This window comes from Saccharomyces kudriavzevii (genome assembly GCF_947243775.1).
Source record: "Saccharomyces kudriavzevii IFO 1802 strain IFO1802 genome assembly, chromosome: 8".
Lineage (NCBI taxonomy): Eukaryota > Fungi > Ascomycota > Saccharomycetes > Saccharomycetales > Saccharomycetaceae > Saccharomyces > Saccharomyces kudriavzevii.
Window position 1 is genome coordinate 334,302 of NC_079279.1, and position 24,621 is coordinate 358,922.

The following is a 24,621-nucleotide window of genomic DNA, read 5'->3' on the forward strand; positions in this document are numbered from 1 at the left end:
TTCGCCCAGGCTGTACGACACAAAAGGGCAAAAACCGAGATCTCAAGGATCTCGAGCTACATTTTCTGGTGAACCGCCCAGCTTTCTGCTAAAACTGTCTAGCAGTTGTGTTTTGTGTTGAAGAGCTAACGTCCGTTACAATTGTCCTCCATTTTGTGTCACCTATTTAAGCAAAAAATTGAAAGTCTAATAAACTTTCATTAAAGAGGAAAACAATAATAAAAAAAAGCACTTGAAATGAATGAGATAGAAAATACGGATCCAATTTTGGACGATGAACTTGCATCTAAATATGAGAAGGAGATGAGTACAGAACAAGAAGATGATGGGCCCATAATCCTCACACAGTTGAATGAAGACGGCACCACTTCGAATTACTTTGACAAAAGGAAACTAAAAATTGCTCCTAGATCAACATTACAGTTCAAGGTTGGGCCTCCATTTGAATTGGTGAGAGACTACTGTTCAGTCGTGGAATCTCAGACTGGAAATGCATTAGATTTGCGAATTATTCCAAGAATTGACCGGGGATTCGATCACATTGACGATGAATGGGTAGGTTATAAGAGAAACTACTTTACCTTGGTATCTACGTTTGAAACAACAAATTGTGATTTGGATACATTTCTGAAGAGCACCTTTAATCTGCAGCTTCAAGATTCTTCGCTAGAAAGTCAATTGAGAGTGCAATATTTTGCTATCAAGATAAGAGCTAAGAACGATGACGATGAAACAGAAATTAATCTTGTTCAACACACAGCAAAACGAGACAAAGGTCCGCAATTTTGTCCTTCGGTATGTCCTTTGGTGCCCTCTCCTCTACCAAAACATCAAATTATAAGGGAAGCATCGAATGTCCGAAATATTACAAAAATGAAAAAATATGATTCTACATTTTATTTGCACAGGGATCAGGTCAATTTTGAAGAATACGGAGTGAATTCTTTACTGTTTTCATATCCTGAAGATTCTATTCAAAAAGTTGCCCGCTATGAAAGGGTTCAATTTGCTTCATCAATCAGCGTGAAGAAACCATCCCAACAGAACAAGCATTTCAGTTTGCATGTAATTTTAGGAGCGGTTGTAGATCCAGATACCTTCCATGGTGTAAATCCTGGAATTCCTTACGATGAACTGGCTTTAAAAAATGGATCAAAGGGAATATTTGTGTATTTGCAGGAAATGAAAACACCGCCTCTCATTATCAGGGGAAGATCTCCTTCCAATTATGCATCATCTCAGCGAATAACCGTTAGAACTCCGTCGAGTGTAAGTTCTTCTCAAAACAATACTAAAAGGAAAATGCAATCATCAACGCCGCAACCACTGAAAGAAAGCTGCTTAAACGCAAGACCTGCGAAGAGGCGGTCGAAAGTGACATTAGATGCATCGAATTCCGGTATGTCTATCTCGCCTATCAAATCCCGACAATCAACTCCAATGGAAGCCCTGAAGGAAAATGAGGATCCATTTATCAGGCCGAGGAAAAGAGTAGAGACTCTGGAACATATTGAAAACAAGTTGGGCGCCTTGAAAAACCCATGCCTGGATTCCTCTTTGAAATATCCAAGCTCATCTTCTAGAGGCGTAGAAGGTGCGCTAGAAAATGAAGATTTAGCTTATTCAAGTAGTTTTTCTGTTAATATGAAGCAAATTGAACTAAAACCAGCACACATTTTTGAACATGAAAATGTTTTCAAGGTGGGCTCATTAGCTTTCAAAAAAATCAGTGATTTGCCACATCAAAGATATGATATCTCGAGAGAGAAAAAATTTATTGAGCAAAATTATTCCAGGGCAGAATTATGTTCACGGTCCGAATGCAAAACTAGTTATGGAAATGAACTTTCCCTTCCAAATATCTCTTTTTCCATATTACCTAACTCAGCGGAAAATTTCCATCTTGAAACTGCACTTCTTTCGGCGATGGAAGAAGAGGTACCAAGGACATTTTCAAGAATATTAGAAACTGGTTCTTTTCAAAATTACTATCAGAAAATGGAAGCAGAAAACGTAGATCGATTATATTCTAAGGGTGTTCGGTTAGTGGCAAGTGGTACTTTACCATCTGGTATATTTACTAGGGAAGAGTTATTTGAAGAAGATAGTTTCTATAAGCATTAAATAAACTAATGATGCACATCTTATCACAGAGTTTTTATTTTCAAGTCAAAAATAAGCTTCTTGAAAAATAATTGCGAATTCTGTGGATCGAACACAGGACCTCCAGATTACTTGACCGAAGTTTTTTCTTCAGTCTGGCGCTCTCCCAACTGAGCTAAATCCGCTAATTTTTGATATATTTTTGATATCTAAGCACGGCTTAGTTCAATATATATAAGTATCAAGTTGACGTCTCATTGATTGCTTATACACAGTATTAATTGAGAATAAAAAGCAGAACCTTTTCTTATACTATATAAGAGAGGTATATAAAACACACGCCGATTGGACATATTAAGTATGTTCAACATAATAATAAACTAGGGAATTTACTATAAGTTCAATGTAACGACACATATCATTTACATATATACATTCCAAGTTGATGTTAAATTAATGGATCTTTGACTCCAAGTGCACCCACCAATAGAACGTCATTTCAACATTCTTCATCCTGAAACAAAGACTAGTTATTCGAATAATGATGAACCTACTTGTTCCAACATAATTAATGGACGATAGTTGATTGTTGTTCTAAAAAAATCATTAATATTTGAACGATATGAAAGTAAAAATATAAACTGAACACTTTTTTAGGTATAAAATTATAATATTATTTATAAATTTTTCTTAATCATTTTTCTTTTTTTTTGTAGATCAAAGTAGATAATTTTACAAATTTTATGAGAAATCATAAAAACAGAAGCGCTGCTAGACCGACCATACAACCCATATTTTTGGGTTCAATCTTCCCACCAGCACCTTCAAAAGAAGAAATATAACTGCTGTTGCTCGGAATGTCAGCAGTGGCGGTGGCAGGTGTGGTAGCAGGTGTAGTGGCAGTAGCTTGGATTTGACCATCATCAATCTGAGAAATGGCAGCATCCTGCTTTATTATAGGTTGATGAGCACCAACTACACTTCTATTTGAGCGATACAAGGAGCCGTTCCAACCACCAACGTCATATACTGCGGCACTAGCTGTCTCTATCTGCTGAGTTCCTAGAGGTAGGGAAACACTTTTGTTGGATACTTCATTGGTAGTATTGAATTTTCCGTTTATGTCTGAACTTGTGTCGTTGGAAAAGTGTACGTACAATGAGTCTGAGGAGTTGTTTACCTGTGCATGTGCAACAAAAATGTTTGTGGCAACAATCAAAGCGGAAACTAAAGTGTACTTCATGGTAGAATCTATTATAATGTTCTCTTGGTTTTTTTTTACTTATAAGTATAGAGTAAATTTTAGGTGGAAGTAAGTGGAAACTGCATAAAAAGTACAATTTGAGATGTGATATTTCTGAATACACACTTACCTTTATATAGTATTCTTTGAACCATCAAGTTCGAGCAAAACATAACTACTTTTCGTCAAACAGTGCAGAGAAAAGAAATAAACTGAAAAGAAACTATTGACATAAAAAGTAACCAAAGAAGATCTAGATTTACAATCCACACCAGGAACCGACTACAGCTTAAGGTACCATTCCTTGCTTTTTGCTAAACTCTCGAATCGAAGAAGACTGGAATGCCATAAAAAGAAACAAAAGAAAAAGAAAAAAAGGTGTTCGAGACTCTACCAGAATAAGAAACGTCAAGCTGGAAAAAGAAATCTTACCTGACCAAACCACAGTAATAACTGCTTATGATGAAAGTACATTACATCAATGTCTTAAAGACTGCAAAACAGCGACTGATATCTTTTTCAACAACTTTTATTCCCCTTCTCTAATTACTGTCGCCATAAAGGATTAATCGGAAAAAGCTACCGGGTAATAGATCGCCCCACCTACAGCGAAAAAAAGGTCCCACGGCTTTTAAGAAAATATGCCAGCGTGAGTCCAGTTTGGCATCAAAACAACCAGACAGTATATGGCATTATACGGGGAGATTTAGCTTAGAAGGTGTGAAAGATTTGCTGGGATACAAGAATGGCTAGGAACAGAATAAACAGTAAGAAGAATATACAGGGTAAGCGCTTGATAGACAGAGTGGTTCCCATGGACAAGATCAAAAAAGCCGATACTTTCAAAAGAGCACCTGTAAAGAATGCAAAAGAAGGCTTTAGCGTCGTCAATGGGAAGTTAGTAAGTAGCAATGACATTGGTGTGCTTTTGAGAGAAGCTCAAGGTGCTGTCGATAAACGGAATAATGTTTTGCAAGGAAATAAGAAAAATAGAGTAAGGACTAATAAAAATAGTAACAGTGGACATTCAGTCAATGTTAGCGACAGCAATGACTTGAGTAATGCTCGTGGAAGAGCTGGTCGGGAGCCCTTCAGCAATAAGAGGGGCCAAAAGATAAAGAATACGAATAATTCCGACTACTCACGGGTTTTCAGTACTTCCAATGGCAGGAAGCAGCGACAGCAATTTGGAGGAGAAATGCAAGGTGGTAGTCAGCTTGTTATTTCTACCAATTCAGATGCCTCAAATAAGTTGCTGATGTTATTTAATTTGACATTAGGTGTAAACAACGAAAACTTAAAAAATGTTCTGGAAGACATTTCACAAGTGCAAATAGCTCAAATTAGAGTGAGGGATTTGCCTTCAGGATCCGCCACCGCGAAAGTCCAACTAGCATACCCTACGACCCAATCCTTAGAAAAAGTAAGGAAATTGTTTCATGGGGCTCTTGTGGATGGAAGGCGTATTCAGGTGGTGATCGCATCCGACGAATCTTCAAACTTATCGTATTAGAGTTCGCCTATCTAACTCTCACACGATATATAGCACCTATGCTGTGCGTTCCATCCTCTCTAAGCACTTGCTAGTGATGAGGACAGATCTTCAGCCATGATTTAATGGTAGAGATCACTTTTCTATCCTTTGATAATGCGTACGTAGGATTATTTTGTAAACATTTTAGAGTGACGGCCCCAATAGTAAGAATACCGGGTTTTTTCATACGATTTGTCTCATCGCAAATTAAAATCGACGGCTGTAGTTATTTCCGGCGGACATTTCTCACTTTTTGACTTTTTTTTTTTTTCAGTTTTTTTTTTCAGTTTTCTTTCAAAGTTGCCCCAAAAAGGTATATATATTGATAAAGATGCTAGTTTTAGTTTCCTTAGAAATGTAAACCGTTATTCGTTCTGGTTCCACCCTTGTTGCGTCTTGCATACCTCAGGTACTTTCCCAATCGAAGTGTCTTTGTTAAACACTTAGAAATCCAAAAAAAAAAATGTCTTCAGAACCATATAAGAACGTTTACTTGCTACCCCAAACAAACCAATTGCTAGGTTTGTACACTATCATCAGAAACAAGAACACAACTAGGCCCGATTTCATTTTCTACTCCGATAGAATTATCAGATTATTGGTTGAAGAAGGTTTGAACCATCTTCCCGTGCAAAAACAGATTGTCGAAACTGAGACCAATGAAAACTTCGAAGGTGTCTCATTCATGGGTAAGATCTGCGGTGTTTCTATCGTTAGAGCTGGTGAATCCATGGAGCAGGGCTTAAGAGACTGTTGTAGATCTGTACGTATTGGTAAAATTTTAATCCAAAGGGACGAAGAAACTGCTTTACCAAAGTTATTCTACGAAAAACTACCAGAGGATATCTCCAAGAGATATGTCTTCTTATTAGATCCAATGTTAGCCACCGGTGGTAGTGCCATTATGGCTACAGAAGTCTTGATTAAGAGGGGTGTGAAGCCGGAGAGGATTTTTTTCTTGAACTTAATCTGTAGTCAAGAAGGTATTGAAAAATACCACGCTGCTTTCCCAGATGTCAAAATTGTTACTGGCGCTCTGGACAGAGGTTTAGATGAAAATAAGTATTTAGTTCCAGGTTTAGGTGACTTTGGTGACAGATATTACTGTGTTTAAAAAAGATCACGCCCGAAAATTGCTATTTTAAAGGTTCAGGGACAGCAGAAACTGCATATCAAGTTTTATCTTTTACCATTTCAAAATTTTCTTTCTCGTTTTCAAGCCTCATAGCTCCCTTTTCAGTTATCAATCTTAGTTGTTTAATGCATGTTTAGTTAAATTTTTAGAAAAAAAATATAAGTGTGTCGATGCCTATTTATAATGAAAAGATTCTATAAAATTTAGTAGCCACGCTTCTTACATGAGGTTGGAAAACACACGGGTGTTATCCTCCAGCCAGTCTGATTTTTTAGTCCAAAGCTTTTGAAAGGTAGACAGCCCCGTTAAAATAGAACCTCCGACCCACGTAGTATATTTTCTTTCCGGAGGTGCTATTATCTTTATCTTACACGTTCCTTTAGATAGCGCTTCTAGATCATGTAACATGCGCTCTCCGAACCCTCGAAGAGTTGTAGTTCCGCCGCTCAAAATTATGGATGACAGCAAAGTTTTCCTTAAGTCCAGATCGACTTTCCAGATAGATTGCATACACATATCAGATAAACCGTCGTATCCTGAGCCGATGATTTGAGGGGAAAATAATATTTCGGGGGCACGATAACGATCATTCCCAATCTCTATACACTTCCCATCAGGTAGTTTGAACACAGACCCTAAATCATGATGGCCTTGCAAGTACCTATCCTCTTCCTTTTTTATATTTTTGGCCAGATAACAAACCTTTTCTTTGATCATACGGACAACTTCAAGTTCACTACTGGAAAACAGTGAAATACCAGCTGATTTTCGCAGCTGAAACTGTAACTGCTCTGTAATATCCCTTCCCCCGATATCCATTCTCATTATTGATGCAGGTAATGCGAAACCATCATATATGGGAACCGTACTACAATATCCTTCACCGCAGTCAACCACACAACCTGTGGTTCTTCCACTAGCATATAGCGATAAAACAGCAGGATTCGAAATATACAAAGCTGGAAGATTAAAAGTCTCGAACAAAACCTGAGCCATCACTTCTCTATTTTTCAAAGGGTTCATCGGTGCCTCCGTAATTAATAAAGGATGCTCTTCTATATTTTGCAACTGTAGAACTTCATTCAGCATATACGACCATATAAGTTCCATGGAATCCCAATCTTCAACGACACCATGCGTCATGGGATATCGTAATCTGAGTAGGCCACGCAATTTTTGGGCCTTGTTTCCAACAAATGTATCTCCTTGAAGACCTTCAAGCATGACTTTTTCATATTTTACATGCCCCACAAGAGAGTATTCCAGAGCTTTGGGTCTTTCCTCACCACTGAATCCTACCTTAATAATGCCCGAACCGTTGTCGATCACTATCGGCTGATTGTACAAAGCATCGCTATCGCTTAACTGGTTCATTGGCCTGCCCGTTTCTAATTACTTGATTTTAGTATAGCATTTGCCATCTATTTTATGCCTCTTAGTTATTGCATTGTTTCCCCAAGAACGTCTTTTCTATTGTTACCATTTTCATTATTCATTAATGATGCCTCCATTACTATCGCTGTAGATCGCGAAAATGGACAAAAATGAGATTAAACTTTGCCATCGAATTAATACAAATCAAAACAGAAATTTTGTTGGAAGACTTACTCATATACAAACATTCTGAGGTCTTTAATTTGAGATTTCATACGCTTATAGCATTATTTCACTTCTTTCGAAGTGCATTCCAACTTAGTTGCGTGGCAACTTTACAGAAGCCAAAGGAATAGTTGTCTCGAATTAAAAGGAAATTATGGCCTTGGAAAACAAAGCCCTTCAACCATGACAGAGAAAAGCTTTCTATAGTTTTTGCTGCTGTAAAATGGTGCTCAGTTAGGGTTTACGCCTAATGTCGAGCTTGACAGATGGTGCAACATTATATTCATAATCGTTTTTAGAGCTAAACGCGTTAATCGTTACGTGAGATCTATTTCCTGCAAACGCTAAACCAAATATTTCTGTTAAACGTAGATATACCCAGCAGCGAAAGTTTGGTGACCAAGCTTCGTTAATTGGAACTAAGAAATTTGATTTTCAAAGAGATATATGCCCACGTCTATTCCCTCGAAGAACACTGAAATCTGCATTTATCGTTAGCCTAAAAAGCCGACGAGAAGAGATATTATAAAATAGAATATAGGATTTTCGAGAAAAGAAAGAATTGGCTGAGAGTCACTTTTTTTCGAGAAATACCCCAGCAGTAAAGAGAGGCTAGAGCTATACTATTTTCCGTTCTTCCCAAACATTAAGAGCCTTTTGTATCCTTTGATACAATTTGCAGTACACTTTTTTTGCTACCATATTAAACAACAAGATACGAAGCCCTGCAAGAACTTATGTGTGTTTTAGCATATCTCAAAATAAATTCTTCTTGAAAACTACCCTTATTAAACTTAACTAAATGCAATTATATAAGTTCCGAAGTCAAAACCAAAGATATTAAATTAAAAAGAATGTTGAAAGAAGCATGATCTAGAACATATAAAATGAAAATTTAAAAAAAAACTACTTACCATAATAAATGCAAAAAAAATGCATACCAAAACCTTCTCTTCTTTTTAAATACCATACTCATGCTAGCGGCCCTATGAAAAACAAATAGTCCTACATCACAGGTCGTGCAGTAATGCCCTCCTCATCACCTTCGTCATCATCATCATCATCATCATCATCATCGTCATCATCATCGTCATGGTCATCATCGTCGTCTTCGTCGCCCTCGTCATCGTCGTCGTCGTCGTCATCGTCTTCACCATCATCATCCTCCCCACCATCTTCCTCAACGTGATCTTCTATATCTTTCGCCATTCCAGCAATTGCGCTCTTGTTTTTACAGTTAAACTCTATCAACGCTGTAGGCCCAACAATGAAGCCTTTCAAAAAATGATTTCTTAATTTTTGCAGACTCCGGTTTTGGTTAGCATGAACTTTATTACTGGTCTCAAGTGCAGGACTGGAAACCGGGATATAAATAACTTTGCCCAAACAGTCATTGTTATCTAGAAATGGTTTAATGCACTTCAAGGAATCTCTCAAGTAACGCCTTCTTGAAACTTCTTTAACAGATGGTTTCCATTTCACATCATCCGATCCATAAGGAATATTTGATACGCAGCTTAAAGTAGAAGACGCCCGTCTTCTACTTCTCATCCTTTGTTCCATGAGGCTCGAATAGTCACCTTCACTACCGTAAACGTGACCACTATCACCATCATCGTCAGTATCATTATCACCTTCGTCCTCATCAGTCTCAGTAGCGCTTTCATCGCAATTTACCTGGGAGCAGTTTGCTGCGAAAGAAACTGGCCTACTCCTTTGAGACAAATCCGTAGCGGACTCTCCAATAGAGTTTATTTCTGACATATACATAAAGGAACTTTGAGAAGAATCTCTAACTGGAAGCTCATTCTTTCCATTGGTTACTAAATTTGAAGCAACATGCCGTAACTCCTCTTTCATAACTGCATTTTGTGATCGCAGCATGATATCGCAGCCATCGACAGGTGACCGCTTATTGGAAGATACGGTATTAATCAATATAGAAATCGAAGAAACTGGTTTCTCCTCAACATCACTTGGAAACCTAATAGGGACAACTTCCTCACTAATTTCGCGTCTCAATAGTTGTCTCTGAGGTAGCGGAACGGCTTTATTCCTGTATGGCGGGCCCTCCACTTTGGTGGTAGCATTCACCGGAATACTCTCTCCACTCAGTTCGTGTTGTTCATCTTCTTCTTCCGTTTCAATAAGGCTGTTTAAATTGCTTGAGTTTGACCTGAGTCTGCGGAGATTCTCTGTTTGTGAAGAATTTTTGGGTCTAAAAAAGTTCTTAATTTTAAACTTCAAACTTCTAGATGCAATCGAACGGGAAACTGAGCATCCAGGTGAAGATTTTGCTGATTCAACGGAAATATTATCATCAACTTCTGTAGATGCAGCAGAGGGAACTAGTGCATCAGCCGCGGCTGGTGACAAAGCCGTGCGGTAATGATCTAACAAACCGGACGTGAAAGTATTAGAACGCTCTCTGACGTTAGTTCCGTTATTGGTGCTGGATCCGGTACTATATCTTTGAACTAAATCTGGTCTGAAGTTAGAACGAATGAATCTTTGTGAAAAGGACCCCATTGAACTTTCACTTCTATTAGTGTGCCTTCTTCTTCTCCTCCTTCTCCTTCTCCTTCTCCTGGGAACGATTCTATAATCTGGATATTCCCTAATTTCTAGATCTAATGATACCGATATACCGAGAGAAAAGTACATAGACCAGTTAATCATGTCATCTACATGAGAAAACTTCAGTAAAAACTGTTCGCTTTCACAAGACATTCTTAATACGAAACTTTTCTTGGTATAATCTGTTGGTATGCCAAATCTTGCACCCTGTAAAGTGAACGATTTATAAAGAGCCTCATCGGTCAAGTATCGAGACCGGTCACGTTTAAGTCTATAAGAAATACGTTCTTCGTCTGATTTCTTGAATTCAGAAGCAGATCTTGTCGGCAAAGTAAATAATCGGTGATGCAAATGCTGTGATTGATCGTTGCGGTGTGACGAGTCGCTGTGATTTCTATCCTCTTTTTCAGTTTTCGATTCCCCACTTGAATAATTCCTAATATGTTTAGTCAAAGATTCATCAAGGTGATAAAAATTTAGCTGGGTCGAATTAATCTCAATAATGAAGTTTTTCCAGTTCCTGTTACTGGAAACTTCATAAGGAGATAGTCTTTCCGATTTCAAGGAAATCAAAGACAAGTCATATACCGCAGGCGCATATAAAGGGGGTAAAGAAGTCTTGAGACATGGAGCAGCGTCGCCAAATGTTGCAAAGCGGACTTCTTTGTTAGGATTTACCGAATCATAGCTCGGCGGATAAGCAGGAAGGGGATCTATATACTCGTAAAGGTCTTGCTTAAGAAAAAGAGCAGCAGGCGAAGAAGCAGTCTCTTTGAAAACACTTATTTGACCAGAGATGCCTTCCCGAGGAAACTGGTGTAAATTGTCCAAACATATGGAACTGCTGTTGTTACTTGAAGTAATGAGAACCTCGTCCATCGAGCACGTTGATGAAGATGAGGGTGATTTCAACCTCTCAATCCTATTAGTCGCCATGGATAATTTGCCCCCCAATGACAGAGCCATCTTTGACAAATGAACAACTTTCAAGCACGATGCTGATCAAAAATAACCGTGGCTTACAGAAACAGTGAAATTGTAATCTTTTCTGGAGTCCCTATTATGAAGCTCGGCTCTTTTTTTGCTAAAGCACAATTAAATGCACCCCACTGAAGCTTAATAGATAATACTAAACCAAAAAAACGTGGATATACAAATAAAGGCTTGCAATATCGATGATTTTATTGATATTGAAGACTAGGTTGACTGAGTCTTAAGGAACAATATATATATCTCTTGATCTATTATATAAACAATTGGAAGATAACTCCGTCAACGATGATGTGGGAGTTTGACCCTCTTCGAAGATTGATTATCAAAAAGGAGATGATGTTTCAGAGGAGATCTTGAAACTGTGAGGCAGGGCTGGATGTTATACATCTTCGCATCTACTCGTATCTCCCTCAAGCAACGGCCTAAGTAAATAACAAACATTTGGAGAATATAAGAAAGTATGTAAGGTTTTTCCTTTTTTTTTAGATTTTATATAGGGTTTTATCAACTTGCAACACAACGAATATCACGACATCCGTTATATTTCTGGGTCTAGTAGAAAGTCACAGAAGTACTTCAACGCCGCATAAGTCTCTTTACCTACAGGTTTGATGTGCTCCGGGGGTAGTAAAAACCCATGATTCCCCGTGTCCCTCAATTTCAATTGGAACGCCCAATGCGCCCTGTGGTGGTACATAAAATCCAAGGCAGAACCAGCACCAAGGCCAGGGAATATGTCAGAGCCACGGTCCTTGCATGCGGAAATCACGTCGTAGTTTCTGCCCGACTTTGAACGTATGGCCTTGGATAAGCCATACGACAATTCCAACAGGTTTTCCAAGTCTCTGGGCAAGGCATCGCATGAATATGCGTAGGGATACAATATTTCCTGTGAATACGAATGCATATCAATGTAACCATAAATTTTGTAATCGCCTTTCGTTTCATTGATATACTTGTTCCAAGCAGACGCTTCCAAAGCTTCGAAAGGAGTTTCTCCACTATACTCTTCGCTGCACGCATGAGTGTGAGCCTTTTCCCATTGGAAACCAAAAGAATGGTCAATGTCAATCCCGAAACATTGGGGAACGTGAGTTCTTTGACGATTTTTACGCCACAATCTGTCGTGAGACCATGTGTACGCGTATCCATCTGGATTAAAAACAGGTATAATCAAAAAGTCCAAATTGTCTAGGTACTTGGTTTCCTTTTTGGAAGACCCATATCGATTCAACAACTGATAAATCGTCCAACAGACAGTACTCACACTAATCCACTCCCTGGCGTGTATTCCGCCTGTAATGACAATTGTCTTCTTTTCCGGGTTGGATTCAGGATTGTTTCCAGATATATGCAGGGCTTTTAGCTCTCTGTTTTCAAACGTTTTCCCCAAATGTTCAACGTTAACCAAATTGGGGAAGCTTCGTTCCAGAAGATCCAACCACATATAAATGGTATCCAAGTCTCTATATTCATTAAAGAAGAAATCATAGTCACTCTCAAAAACTGCCTGGTCGCGTGCCATCATATGTTCAGTGGGCAGTGTATCTTGTATTAATTGGTCCATGTCATCTAAGATTACATGGCCATCTTTTACCTGCTCGCCTATTTTTTTGGGCAATTTAATATCGATAAACTCATTGCTTCTTGTCCATACATCGTAATCATCGGTCAAAGGTTCGATTACATCCTTCACTAATGTAGGGTGGTCGGCTGAATTGAACCTATAGACGGCGTAGTCACTATAGTCCTCCTGTGGTCCGTGAACAGCTCCAGCCACTGCTGCCAGCACAAAAAAAACACAACTCCACAATGGATTCATCTGTAATACGAAATGGCTTAGCTCTCCAGTCCCACTTGTGCCGTACTAACTTGATCCCCTTCTCCCTGTACAAATGGTTTATCCTTCTTTCCATTCATTTAAACATTTTTATAAATTTTCGTAAAAGCCGTAATCCAGCAGGAGAAACATAGAACGAGACAAAGATCATTTAAGATTATGGGTTATCGAAAGGAACATTGGGCTCAATCGGTACAGCACTCACACGCAAGATTACCTACCGAAGAAGTGTTAAGCAATTTCAATAGACATGTCAGAGGACCTTTCACCTACAAGCAGTAGGGTAGACTTGAGCAATCCTCACGGATTTACCAAAGAGGGAGTGGATTTATCGAAATTGTCACCCCAAGAACTGAAACTCTACAAAATGTACGGGAAGCTTCCATCCAAGAAAGATCTGTTGAGGCATAAAATGCAAGACCGCCAATATTTTGACAGCGGTGATTATGCGTTGAAGAAGGCCGGTGTTATCAAATCCGACGATGTTATCGTAAATAATTCCAGCAATAATCTACCAGTCACCAACCCCAGCGGTTTAAGGGAGTCTATTATCAGAAGACGCATGAGTAGTAGTAGCGGTGGCGGTTCCATTTCGAGGCAAGGAAGCATCTCAAGTGGGCCTCCACCAAGATCTCCAAATAAATAAACATGAAGATATGATGTTGTGTGATTTTACAATTCTTTCTCTTTGTCATCACCAACTTCGGCTGAGTTCTTGCATTTTCAATATTCATTTTTCCAAATAACAACTATATATATACACATATATATAGACATATGCGTGTGTTTGTATGTATATACCTTGAATCACTCATGTATTTTTGTTGCTGTTAACTTTTTGATTTATTCAAGTACTTGGTAAAAAAATATGGCTGAGGCTTGAAACTTCGTTGAAATTCACATATGGATATTAATCCATCAAAATACTTCTGTGAGCAGCACCTAATTGAATAGATACCTACCCAATTTGCTGAACATTAGAAAGCCAAAAAAATAGAAGTCTATAAAATATAGGGTTTGTGACAATTGCGAGGTATATTGTGCGCAACACAATGAACTAATCACTCCAATCGCGAGACCTGGAAACAGAACAGTCAAAGTGCCGTCAAAGAACAACCACAAGACAATGTTCAACAAGCTCCACGCACCGGCTGCTTGCAGAGAAGAAGACCATTCAATTTTCCTAATGCCAAATATAATCCCCAAAAGAGTGTTGGCACATCTGATGAATGATCCCAACGTATTTTTATAAGCAATCGACCTGGTGTTTGGGAGGCGTTTGTGGCGTACAAAAGAGTCGATGAACGGTACTATAGATCCAAAGATAATGCCCTCAGTTCCAAAGACTGCCCAATCTGGTACCATGTCAGGTTCCGCAACAATCCTGTTTTTTATCGTTATGCCATGCTTTAAAAAAGACACGATAACTCCCTTCACCAATTGGTCATTATCAAACAAACACTCTGATATCATGGGGAAGAGAATACCTGATATGAATAGAATAAAGAGCGCTGCAACGAAATTGATGATTTTCGCATAAGATGATCGTTCATGCCTCACAGCGATGGAAGGTGGAACCATTTCTAATTGAGAAGCATTAGACAGTAAAGCCTTATCATATACGTTACCTTCATTTCTGGTGATGTCTTCATCATAAAATGAAAACAGTGCGGGTTTGGTTAACGTATTTATAGCCGTGAAACTTGCACTACCCACCTTATTACCCAAAGGAGGTAAAGATGTCTCTCTCTTGGTCGCGGCGACACTATTAGTGCCGTTAGCATGTACCTGGCTCTTGCTTTTCTTCTTCCCCATTAGTAGGCTCCTGTGCTTTTTCTTTTTTGCTTCATTATGATGCTAAATGGTGATTTGGAGAATAAAATTTGACACTTTTCATCTGCGCACTCGTTCGAAACAGCGAGTGGTTCTGAAAAGACTTCAAATAAACGGGAAGGTTGATGAGGGCAAATAATGAAAGATATCAATCAGCAAAATAAAAATACCATGGTATGACCGGATCTCAGAGATTGGCCACTCACAATAATCCGCACATCCAAAAAGTAGCCGTATTGCAACGTAAGCCCCACCAGGAAGATGCACTGCTCTTAATAAAGAAAATTGCACACAAAGTGTCCTACTTAATGAAGGAAAACCATTTCAAGGTGGTCAGCCTGGTGGAATTCTATCCACGCGATCAAAGGCTTTTGGGGATGAACGTCAATCATGGGTTTAAGATTATGCTACGGTTACGATGCCCCACGGATGAGTTCCAATTCTTGCCTATAGAATCGATAATGGGCACCATGTTACACGAATTAACTCACAACTTATTTGGACCACACGACAAGACGTTTTACGATAAGTTGGACGCTTTGATTGGAAGACAATGGGTTATTGAGCAGAGAGGACTGTATGATACATTTTTGGGGAACGGCAAACGTCTTGGTGGAAGATCAAACGTACGTTCGAATAGGTACCCCGTGACAGGGATAAGTACCGATACGGAAAGAGTGAGACGAAGGGGCAAAGGTATTAAGTTGGGGAGTCTGAGTTCGCCGGGCCTTTCTCCTATGAACAGGGGCAAATCTCCAAGAGAGATGGCTGCCTTGGCAGCCGAAAGAAGATATAAAGACGATCGTTGGTGTGGTGAGAGTAAAAATAACAAGGATCAAATAATTAGTGATAATAATGACGACTTATTGGAAGTTGTGGTACTCGAGGATGAGCAGGAACCTCCGAGAGACACTACTGAAGTTATTGATCTTACGTAAATTTTTCGTCAACAGCGAAGAAAGAAAATCGTATAAATATGGTAGATGTCATTTCGTTGTAAAATATAGATATATTCATTTTATAAAAAGGTAAGACATTAGTCTCGCAGAAAAGTCTCTTCATTTATTTTTAGCAACAACCCAATTTCTGGAAAAACCCCTTGTGAGAAGCGGCTAAGCTTGAGCTCTCATCATTTAGCTGTTGTTGAGGAGTTCTCAGGGCAGCAGCGGGCTGCTGTTGTGGCCGATAATGAGCGGCACCAAATTGCTGAGATTGAGGTTGTGTCTGAGGTTGAGGCTGAGACTGGGATTGAGATTGACCGGGAGCATGTAGCTGTTGCTGGTGTTGCTCTTGCAGTTGTTGTTCCTGTAGTTGCTGTTGCTGCTGCCTCTTTTGTTGCTCTTGCAAATACTTCTGCTGGGTTTGATGCTGGTATGCTTCATAGGAAGTAGGGTCTAGCTTTGGCTTATACTGAGGATTGCGCAAGTCGGCTTCATTTTTCTGGGCCTGCTGCTGTTGTTGTTGGAGTTGCTGTTGCTGTTGGAGTTGCTGTTGTTGCTGTTGTTGCTGTTGGAGTTGGAGTTGTTGGATTTGAAGCTGTTTATTCCTATGCTTTCTTGATTTTTCATTTGGGGGATTTGGATGGCCGTAGCCATGCAGATTTGGTTTCTTGTTTATACTCAGATCCCAGCCACGGCCGTCATTCAGTTTCATCCAATCGTATTGGCCGTCTGCATTTTCGCCTAAATCATCAAGTGCGGATAGCAGCAGCTTTCTATAACCTTCATAATCGGGACATTCTTCAAAGGAAAGACTTCTAACGATTTCCAGATACCTACCAAATTGTACAGGCAAACCTTGAGCTAGATCGTAGACGTTGGTAGACCTTTTCTTTTCACCGATTTTTTCGTATTTCTGCTTATTGTTCGGTGCCTTTAGGCCCTGCCAAGGCAGGTGGCCTCTCAGAAAATAAAAGAAAACGTGACCCAGGGCCTCCATATCGTCTCTTCTGGATTGTTCTCTGCCCAAATGAGTGTTGATGGACATATATCTGGCGGTGCCGCTTAGCGATTTTTTCTCTCTGTATGGGATGTGCTGCTTGGTCTTTGGGTCACGGTACTGTTTGGCCATGCCGAAGTCAATCAAGTGGATGTTGTTTGCGTCGGGTTGACCGGGCCTTCCAATCAAGAAGTTGTCCGGCTTAATGTCACGATAGATCAGGTCATGGGCGTGCAAATCTTCGATCAAAGTAATCATTTGCACAGCCACTTGAACGACGGTTTTCGCGGAAAATTTCCTCCCGCACCAATCGAATAGGTCTTCCAAAGAGGGTCCCAACAGGTCAATGACCAAAATATTGTGCAGGCCTTCCTGACCGAAGTAGTACGCGTACGGGATATTCGGCGTACCATTAAGAATCTTGTAGGTCTTGTACTCATCTCTCAGTTGAGGGGCCTCGGTTTTCCTGGGCTCGAATTTGATGGCGACAGGCACGCCGTTGATCATATTGGTACCTTCGAACAGGACACCAAAGGAACCTTCGCCTATTTTTTTGCCGATCTTATAATGCAGACCGACGATGGTAGAGTCATCTCTGGCGGAGTTGCCGTTGGAGTTGGCGGCGGTCGTGGCGGTCATTGAGGATCTTGCGGGCGAATCGACGGCCTGGTGGTAAAAGTGTTTGTTAGCGTTTGCGCCTATGTTCGTGTTGGTGAGATTGTTAACTGCTAGGGTGGTGCTTGCCATAGGCATGGACATGGGGAGAAGGAGAGCGGAGCGAGTCAGGGGAAAAGGGACAGCGAATGCGCGAAAGTCTGGTGTGTGCGTGTGTGTGTGTGTGTGTGTATTCTCTACTATGGTATCCACATGAAAACCAGTCACAGAGTACTCAATGAACGGCTTACGCGTGTGGTATACAAGAGGGAGGCAACCTCAGAGTCCAGGATATACGAACACTGATTTGTTTTCTTCCATTTTTCCTCTTGTTTTCGGCAAAGCATCGTAAAAACGGGAAAAAAGACAATGAGCCCGCCAGCGGGTAACGCCGGAGAAGGATTCTATATCAGGTCGTAAAGTTGATGCATATGTAGTTGTAGGGAGGTATATACAGATATATCTAGGACGAGATGCAATCACGATTGCTCTTCGTCGGAGGAGTCTTCGAAGATGTCTTCGTCAATGACACAATCGTTCTCCCAGAAATCGTGAGCGTGCTTGTTAAATTCGGCAGCCGCCTTACTCAGCTGCGACTTGTTCGAATCTTTCTCGTTGACGTACTCGTTGTATTGTTTAAAAGTGGACTCGCTCAGCGACTGTGATTGCGACGCTCTGCGCGGAGCGTAGTGAGGGGCTGGGTTGAGTCTCTTGGACTCCTTGAGCCTCAGCAGAGAGACGACCTCCTCGGAGAGCCTTCTGCCCTTGTGCTGCTGTTCATGCTGCTGCTCTTGTTGTGAAACCGCCGTTGCCATTTTAGTGTGTGAATCTGCGCTCCGTGCTAAACTCCTGTGCCGTTCTGTGTCTATGAGTATACGCGTATGTTAGTGTACAATATACATATATATATATATATATATATATATGAATATGAATATGAATATATACGTGTGTGCGCATAAGAAGTCATTGTAATAGATCTAGGCACGTGGCTGCAATGACTCCGCGTGGGGCTGTACCGCCCAGTAGATAAGAGACCGGAGCACGTGGGAAAAGAGAGATACGGTGAAAACAAAAAAAATTGCTACGCACGTGTGCGTCTTGTTACTGTTGACATTGCTGTGTTTGGAAAGGATGAACGAGCGTTGTATTTGTGGGTGTGGTGTGAATATGAGTGTATATATATATATATATATATATACATATACTACTTTGTGCGTTGCGTCCGTGCACCGTGTTGTATATTGATCTTTATTGTAGTGATGGAGAAAATCTTCGCAAGAAATAAAGGCAAAAAGAGAGAGAGCCGTGCTGCGCCAAAACGGACCCTTCTCGGTCACGTGATTAAAAGGATAGCCGCCGAAAAATGAGATCAGCAAACGGCAATTCGCGGCAGCGCTGCCGCGAATTGCCGAGTGATTGTCCGGATAAGAAGCTTCGTCTAGTCTCTGATATACATGTTTTATATAAATATACATGTTATATATATATATATATATATAAACAGGATGTATTGTTCTAGTTTCATATCCTCTTGATTTGAAGAAAAGAAAGTATAGCACCCATCACAGTTCCCCCCTTTTCATCGATTGAATGACTGCTGGCTCCATTGCACCTCTTGATTACGCTTCCTTGAAGAAGAAGTTCCAACCATTTCTTTCCAGACGTGTGGAAAATAGGTTCCTGAAGAGCTTTTGGGACGCTTCCGACATCTCCAATGACGTCATTGAGCTGGCGGGCGGTATGCCCAATGAGAAGTTCTTTCCGGTCGAATCCATTGACTTGAGAATATCGAAGATTCCTTTCAACGACAATCCAAAATGGCACGATTCGTTCACCACGGCTCATTTGGATTTGGATTCTCCCAGCGAGCTTCCCATGTCCCGTTCTTTCCAGTATGCGGAAAGTAAGGGCACGCCCCCCCTTTTGCGTTTCGTTAAGGATATGGTCTCAAGGATAAACCGGCCTGTCTTTTCCGATGAGATGCAGTCCAATTGGGATGTCATCCTTTCTGGCGGGTCCAACGACTCCATGTTCAAGGTCTTCGAGACCATCTGCGACGAATCCACCACCGTCCTAATCGAGGAGTTCACTTTCACCCCGGCAATGTCTAACGTGGAGGCTACGGGAGCAAAAGTCGTCCCGATCAAGATAAACTTGACCCTCGATAGAGATTCTCAAGGCATTGACGTTGACCATCTGACGCAGCTACTCGATAATTGGTCTACTGGCCCTTACAAGCACTTGGCCAAACCGAGGGTTCTTTACACCATCGCCACGGGCCAGAACCCCACGGGGATGTCTGTTCCCCAGTGGAAAAGAGAAAAGATTTACCGGTTGGCCCAGAAACACGATTTCCTCATTGTGGAAGATGATCCCTATGGCTACTTGTACTTCCCGCCTTTCAATTCGGAGGATCCATCGGAAAATCCCTACCAGTCCAGCAACCTGACCACTGAACGGTATTTGAATGATTACTTGATGAAATCGTTTCTCACTTTGGATACCGACGCTCGTGTCATCCGATTAGAAACGTTTTCCAAGATTTTTGCTCCCGGCTTGAGATTAGCCTTTATTGTCGCGAACAAATTCTTTCTGGAGAGAATCTTGGATCTGGCAGATATCACTACCAGGGCCCCTAGTGGTGCCTCCCAGGCAATTGTTTATTCCACCATAAAGGCAATGGCCGAATCCAGCACGCGCTCCTCCCTTTCATTCAAAGAGGCCATGTTTGAAAGTTGGATGCAATGGATCATGCAGGTTGCTTCTAAATATAACCACAGAAAAAATCTCACTTTGAAAGCCTTATACGATACGGAGTCCTATCAAGCCAATCAATTCACCGTCATGGAGCCCTCCGCTGGTATGTTCATCATCATCAAGATCAACTGGGGCAACTTGGACAAACCTGATGACTTACCTCAACAAATGGATATATTAGACAAGTTCTTGGTGAAAAACGGTGTCAAACTTGTTCTTGGCTATAAGATGGCCGTTTGCCAAAACTACTCAAGGCAAAGTTCGGATTTTTTAAGACTCACTATTGCTTATGCAAAAGATGATGATGAATTGGTTGAAGCTTCCAAAAGAATCGGGAACGGTATAAAAGAATTTTTCGAAAATTACCAGAAAAAAGGTGAAAAATAAATCATGTATTACTTGCATATCCATACGTAATTGTATTTTTTTTTTATACACATAAAAATTTGGTAAAAAAAGTTATAATTTGCTTATTTTGCTTCACCACTAGGCAACCAAATGATCACGGTTCAAAGCATGAACCTCAGAATCCTTCTCTAAGTTACATTTAGTGCCGAACTTATCCTCAATATAGTCTAATTTTTCCTTCAGGCTGTCCAGCACCTGTTCACTATCAGGCAGGTCCACAGTAAACCCCTTTATCAAACTATACTCATGCGTAATGGTCCCGCCTACGTCTATCACAAACTTCTTGACATCTTCAATAATGCTGTCTTGGTCCGTTGCAATAGTATCAGGCTTCGGGAAGGTTACAATGTATGATGATAGAGAAGATGCCTGCGCCATGGAGAATATACTAATTAATATTAAAACTAAGTTACTGACCTTCATATATATGTTGGAGTTCCTATTTATAATAGTTCCCGGTGTTGCAGGCTAGCGCAGATATCCAATCCGTTCTTTCTCATCATTTTTCTTATATACTTTCGCCCCCACCCCTTGATCCGTTTATCTTCCTTTTTTTCTCGCCTTTTTTCTGATAGCGCCAAACTAATCCTAATCGGACTGCCTGGAAAAAAATGGAGTATTGAATTTCATAATTAGTTATTATTTAAAAAACTATTAAGTCTCGTAACGAACATAAGAAAAGTTTGAAGGAAAAGAGCAACGTAATCGCAATTTCCCATAGTATAAAATACAGTACTAATAATTGCACCGAAATAAAAAAGGGTTAGAAAAATAGCAGTCTTGTTATTATATTGTGATGTAGAAGTTTGTTTTTTTTTATTGTTTACTACCATAGTATTAGTCGACCTCTCTCGACTTATTGCTGACTGGCCGGGAAAATCGCTTGTAGATCACTGCGGCTTGTAACTTGGTTACTAATGGCAATAGACAGCAAAGTTTGAGCCTGGACTGGAGACAGGTACCCAGCAGAAATCGCACCTTGTGGGATACTTGTATTACTCAAGAATCCAATACCGGAACCATCAAGGACTGAAGACCCATCAGTAGCATAGACAACGGGGAAGTCAACAGATGACCACGATGTTGCAGTGCTGTTGTGAGCGGTGCCAGAACTGATAACAATTAGACCTTGAATACTGGAGCTCAAGGATTGAATCAAGCTTTGAGAGTATCCGTCTTCGTAGATAATTGGCACTAATGGGCCGGAGGAGGAAGATGTGTTAGTCGTGGAGGAAGCGTTCGAAGATGTTTGAACACTTGTAAAGTTGGAGTACTGGGTTCTGATCGTGGAGTTACTTGCAATTAGAGTTGGCTCACAAGCATCGAAGAACCATTGGACTACTTTTTGGTCGGACGAAACGCCGACGGGAACAGTATAAGGCGGGAAAACACCAGAGTACACAACTTTATCTCTACCAGCAACCAAAGTACCTCTACCTTCCGCGTGTGAGCTGCTTAGGATTGGTACGCCCCATAGATAATTTTCAGTGATGACAATGGTCTTGGTTGTGTTAAAAACTATTGAGCAGAAGAAGCTCAAAGTTTCAATGGAACGCCAGTTAGTAACGATGATAATACCGGAAGATGATTCACTTTGTAGGGTTTGATTGACTTGGGTAGCAATTTGGTAAAGTTGAGTGATGTTTAGCGTAGAAGTAGAATTGAATAGCGTGGTGGTAGAAACATTGGATTGACTACCAGAAACAGCAGGACCCCCGGTGATGATTACTGGAACAGTACCGCCACCGGACGTTACGTTTTGTCTCCTATAGAGGCCTAGTGGTGTTGCAGAAGCTGTCAAAGCAGCGACAAAAAAAGTAAGTACTGATGAGAATTTCATTGTAGTTGATTAGCTTTCTTTGTAAGAATAGTGGTCGAAAACCAAAATTGCATGAGAAGAAGATCAAGGAAAACTGTTGAGATGCCTTCCCAGATTCATCCCAATTTTTATAGTATTTCTGATGAGTAGCATTTAAGGGAATTCTAGAAAGGACAATTGTTAAAAGGGGATGGTCATTGATCAACCGAAGCCTTGGAAACGGGTCTTTGGCACACGTTTTTCCCTAATTTTTCATCCGTAAGGACAAGATCAGCATTGGAAGCTCATCGCTAAGCCAAGAGAGTCCTTTCGCGCTAATCTTGTATTTTTAAAGGGCGCAGAAAATTGCTTCTATGCGCCAGCTAGTATTTGGTAAGAACTACTGCAGCCCTTTATTACAGAGTGGTACTTTTGCGGTAGATCGTCGCGTTCCTTTGACGCAAAAAAAAGGCTCTGTCGCTTCGGCTTAGCTTCTTCGGGCGAATTTTAAGGGAAGCGTCTGCAAGTTGATGCAGACAAGTGACGCAATATATGTGCACCCTTAATGTGGACATATATTGCAGATCCCTCAAGATGGATGCGCCATAACGTGAACCACGTTTCGATTGGAGGTGGCAATTAGACAATAAATATGAATGCTGTACAACGTTGCCACCGGTACGCTTTCCTCCCTTTTTCTCACAGCCTTTTCTTTTGGCTTTTTCCGCTGGCCTTCTGGTATCTGATTAGTGATGGAAACAATGCCGTAGCATTAGCGGAAATTCAAAGCGCTCCTCTATTCAGGTAAGCAAGGAAGGTGAGCAAAGGGCAGCTTGCAGTTTAAACCAGTAAACGTTCTTGTCCGCTTGCGAGAAAGAATGATGCGGTAAATCTTATCTGCAAGGATTGCCTTCAGTATATGAACAAACAGAATAAGATTTGAACTGGTCCATAGAATTTCTTCAATGAATCAGCCAGTACTTTCATTGGCCAGACCATCTTTTCTGGGTTCACTCATTCATATCGGCTAATGTTTTAAAAGCCTTTTTCTTTGGGCAAATGCTAAAGTTTCAAGGTATGCCAGAGGTATGAAGGTCAAGAAGGAGATTATCTGCATTAGATCGCTTGAGAGGGGATGATAGATTTTGCACTGTGACAGCAGGTAACTTTTGATTCTCAGAGAGAACGTTACAATGGAGATCATCTCTTGTTGCCTTTCGCGCCTGCTTATTAAATTTGACAGGATCCGCGGACTAGAAAAGTCTGCGCTTCGCATTTAATAAAAAGATCTCCGACAGATATATAAGTCCCTTTTTCTCGAATTGTAATACGTTTTCTATAAACAACTCCAACTTACTCTTGACAATCTTGTATTATAAGACCGCATTAGAGAAAGAAATTATCAATGTCTTCCTTGATATCAACAAAACCAACGCGCTTCACTCTGGCCCTTAACACCCTGTGTCTTTTGACAAGCTCATGGGGTTTTTTTCGGGCTACCTCTGTGATTTTACCTCCATGTTTGAGTAAGGCTGGTCACAAGCAATTTTTGACTATTATATCTATTATCGCCACAATCATTAATAATGCAATTAATATTAGTAATTATTTTATTCAAAATAACTCCGGAAGTAGTCCGCAATTCAAGGCGAAGGCTGACTTTGTTAGTAGGCACATCACTTTACCTGTTTCTTTGGTATTGGAGTCTATTGTGACAACCGTTTATTGGCCGCTAAGACTATTCTTTGTCAGTTTAATTATGCATGGTGTTGATTCTACTGCGAAGGCACCTTTTCCCATTACAGTGGATATGGCAATCCACTTGTACCCGATTTTATATTTACTGGCAGATCACTACTTATCCGGTTCTGGTTTAAGGTTTAAACTATCGAACAAGGTGGCATGGCTTATTGTGACCAGTCTAGCGTTCTCATATTTTCAGTATTTAGCATTCCTGATAGATGCGAAGCGAGGTCAGGCCTATCCATATCCATTCCTAGACTTAGAGGAACCGTATAAATCGATAATCTTTGCTGTCGTTTCCATTGTTACATGGGGTTATTATGTTCTTTATCAAAATTTTCCGCCTAAGAACATCAAGAAGCAAACGGATAAAGGATATAAGAGTTGATTTTTTCTACCATGGTAGAACTGCTGTTGGAACTCTGTATATAAGGTGGGATGCATCCTTATTTTTGCTACCATT

The 24,621-nt window shown here is 40.4% G+C and overlaps 17 protein-coding genes and 1 non-coding gene across 18 annotated transcripts; 7 read left to right on the forward strand and 11 right to left on the reverse strand.

The window, feature by feature from the left end:
• Positions 1–237: 237 nt before the first annotated feature.
• Positions 238–2,124, forward strand: NDT80 (transcription factor NDT80; the record flags this gene model as incomplete). Its single annotated transcript, XM_056228506.1, has 1 exon — positions 238–2,124. One exon carries the CDS (start codon positions 238–240, stop codon positions 2,122–2,124), a length of 1,887 nt encoding a protein of 628 aa, XP_056088220.1.
• A 72-nt stretch (positions 2,125–2,196) lies between these two features.
• Positions 2,197–2,288, reverse strand: Skdi_8.trna8F. Its single transcript is given in 2 exon segments — positions 2,197–2,232; positions 2,252–2,288. It is a non-coding gene; the product is annotated as a tRNA-Phe (tRNA).
• Positions 2,289–2,854: 566 nt separating this feature from the next.
• ANS1 (Ans1p) lies at positions 2,855–3,346 on the reverse strand (the record flags this gene model as incomplete). The annotated part of the gene is made up of 1 exon (XM_056228507.1): positions 2,855–3,346. The coding sequence occupies one exon, from the start codon at positions 3,344–3,346 to the stop codon at positions 2,855–2,857; it is 492 nt and encodes a 163-aa protein (XP_056088221.1).
• A 745-nt stretch (positions 3,347–4,091) lies between these two features.
• Positions 4,092–4,859, forward strand: SKDI08G1720 (uncharacterized protein; the record flags this gene model as incomplete). The annotated part of the gene is made up of 1 exon (XM_056228508.1): positions 4,092–4,859. One exon carries the CDS (start codon positions 4,092–4,094, stop codon positions 4,857–4,859), a length of 768 nt encoding a protein of 255 aa, XP_056088222.1.
• A 484-nt stretch (positions 4,860–5,343) lies between these two features.
• Positions 5,344–5,994, forward strand: FUR1 (uracil phosphoribosyltransferase; the record flags this gene model as incomplete). The annotated part of the gene is made up of 1 exon (XM_056228509.1): positions 5,344–5,994. One exon carries the CDS (start codon positions 5,344–5,346, stop codon positions 5,992–5,994), a length of 651 nt encoding a protein of 216 aa, XP_056088223.1.
• Positions 5,995–6,234: 240 nt separating this feature from the next.
• Positions 6,235–7,389, reverse strand: ARP1 (actin-related protein 1; the record flags this gene model as incomplete). Its single annotated transcript, XM_056228510.1, has 1 exon — positions 6,235–7,389. The coding sequence occupies one exon, from the start codon at positions 7,387–7,389 to the stop codon at positions 6,235–6,237; it is 1,155 nt and encodes a 384-aa protein (XP_056088224.1).
• Positions 7,390–8,619: 1,230 nt separating this feature from the next.
• On the reverse strand, positions 8,620–11,157 carry SKDI08G1750 (uncharacterized protein; the record flags this gene model as incomplete). The annotated part of the gene is made up of 1 exon (XM_056228511.1): positions 8,620–11,157. The coding sequence occupies one exon, from the start codon at positions 11,155–11,157 to the stop codon at positions 8,620–8,622; it is 2,538 nt and encodes an 845-aa protein (XP_056088225.1).
• Positions 11,158–11,722: 565 nt separating this feature from the next.
• On the reverse strand, positions 11,723–13,006 carry ECM14 (putative metallocarboxypeptidase; the record flags this gene model as incomplete). The annotated part of the gene is made up of 1 exon (XM_056228512.1): positions 11,723–13,006. The coding sequence occupies one exon, from the start codon at positions 13,004–13,006 to the stop codon at positions 11,723–11,725; it is 1,284 nt and encodes a 427-aa protein (XP_056088226.1).
• Positions 13,007–13,274: 268 nt separating this feature from the next.
• On the forward strand, positions 13,275–13,670 carry IGO2 (phosphatase regulator; the record flags this gene model as incomplete). Its single annotated transcript, XM_056228513.1, has 1 exon — positions 13,275–13,670. The coding sequence occupies one exon, from the start codon at positions 13,275–13,277 to the stop codon at positions 13,668–13,670; it is 396 nt and encodes a 131-aa protein (XP_056088227.1).
• A 296-nt stretch (positions 13,671–13,966) lies between these two features.
• Positions 13,967–14,839, reverse strand: NSG1 (Nsg1p; the record flags this gene model as incomplete). The annotated part of the gene is made up of 1 exon (XM_056228514.1): positions 13,967–14,839. The coding sequence occupies one exon, from the start codon at positions 14,837–14,839 to the stop codon at positions 13,967–13,969; it is 873 nt and encodes a 290-aa protein (XP_056088228.1).
• A 194-nt stretch (positions 14,840–15,033) lies between these two features.
• WSS1 (metalloendopeptidase WSS1) lies at positions 15,034–15,795 on the forward strand (the record flags this gene model as incomplete). Its single annotated transcript, XM_056228516.1, has 1 exon — positions 15,034–15,795. One exon carries the CDS (start codon positions 15,034–15,036, stop codon positions 15,793–15,795), a length of 762 nt encoding a protein of 253 aa, XP_056088229.1.
• A 130-nt stretch (positions 15,796–15,925) lies between these two features.
• Positions 15,926–17,554, reverse strand: YCK1 (serine/threonine protein kinase YCK1; the record flags this gene model as incomplete). The annotated part of the gene is made up of 1 exon (XM_056228517.1): positions 15,926–17,554. One exon carries the CDS (start codon positions 17,552–17,554, stop codon positions 15,926–15,928), a length of 1,629 nt encoding a protein of 542 aa, XP_056088230.1.
• Positions 17,555–17,928: 374 nt separating this feature from the next.
• On the reverse strand, positions 17,929–18,264 carry SPL2 (Spl2p; the record flags this gene model as incomplete). The annotated part of the gene is made up of 1 exon (XM_056228518.1): positions 17,929–18,264. The coding sequence occupies one exon, from the start codon at positions 18,262–18,264 to the stop codon at positions 17,929–17,931; it is 336 nt and encodes a 111-aa protein (XP_056088231.1).
• A 778-nt stretch (positions 18,265–19,042) lies between these two features.
• Positions 19,043–20,596, forward strand: ARO9 (aromatic-amino-acid:2-oxoglutarate transaminase; the record flags this gene model as incomplete). The annotated part of the gene is made up of 1 exon (XM_056228519.1): positions 19,043–20,596. The coding sequence occupies one exon, from the start codon at positions 19,043–19,045 to the stop codon at positions 20,594–20,596; it is 1,554 nt and encodes a 517-aa protein (XP_056088232.1).
• Positions 20,597–20,695: 99 nt separating this feature from the next.
• SKDI08G1840 (uncharacterized protein) lies at positions 20,696–21,040 on the reverse strand (the record flags this gene model as incomplete). The annotated part of the gene is made up of 1 exon (XM_056228520.1): positions 20,696–21,040. One exon carries the CDS (start codon positions 21,038–21,040, stop codon positions 20,696–20,698), a length of 345 nt encoding a protein of 114 aa, XP_056088233.1.
• Positions 21,041–21,473: 433 nt separating this feature from the next.
• On the reverse strand, positions 21,474–22,457 carry SPS100 (Sps100p; the record flags this gene model as incomplete). The annotated part of the gene is made up of 1 exon (XM_056228521.1): positions 21,474–22,457. One exon carries the CDS (start codon positions 22,455–22,457, stop codon positions 21,474–21,476), a length of 984 nt encoding a protein of 327 aa, XP_056088234.1.
• A 985-nt stretch (positions 22,458–23,442) lies between these two features.
• Positions 23,443–23,691, reverse strand: SKDI08G1860 (uncharacterized protein; the record flags this gene model as incomplete). Its single annotated transcript, XM_056228522.1, has 1 exon — positions 23,443–23,691. One exon carries the CDS (start codon positions 23,689–23,691, stop codon positions 23,443–23,445), a length of 249 nt encoding a protein of 82 aa, XP_056088235.1.
• Positions 23,692–23,820: 129 nt separating this feature from the next.
• SKDI08G1870 (uncharacterized protein) lies at positions 23,821–24,546 on the forward strand (the record flags this gene model as incomplete). Its single annotated transcript, XM_056228523.1, has 1 exon — positions 23,821–24,546. One exon carries the CDS (start codon positions 23,821–23,823, stop codon positions 24,544–24,546), a length of 726 nt encoding a protein of 241 aa, XP_056088236.1.
• Between the last annotated feature and the right edge of the window lie 75 nt (positions 24,547–24,621).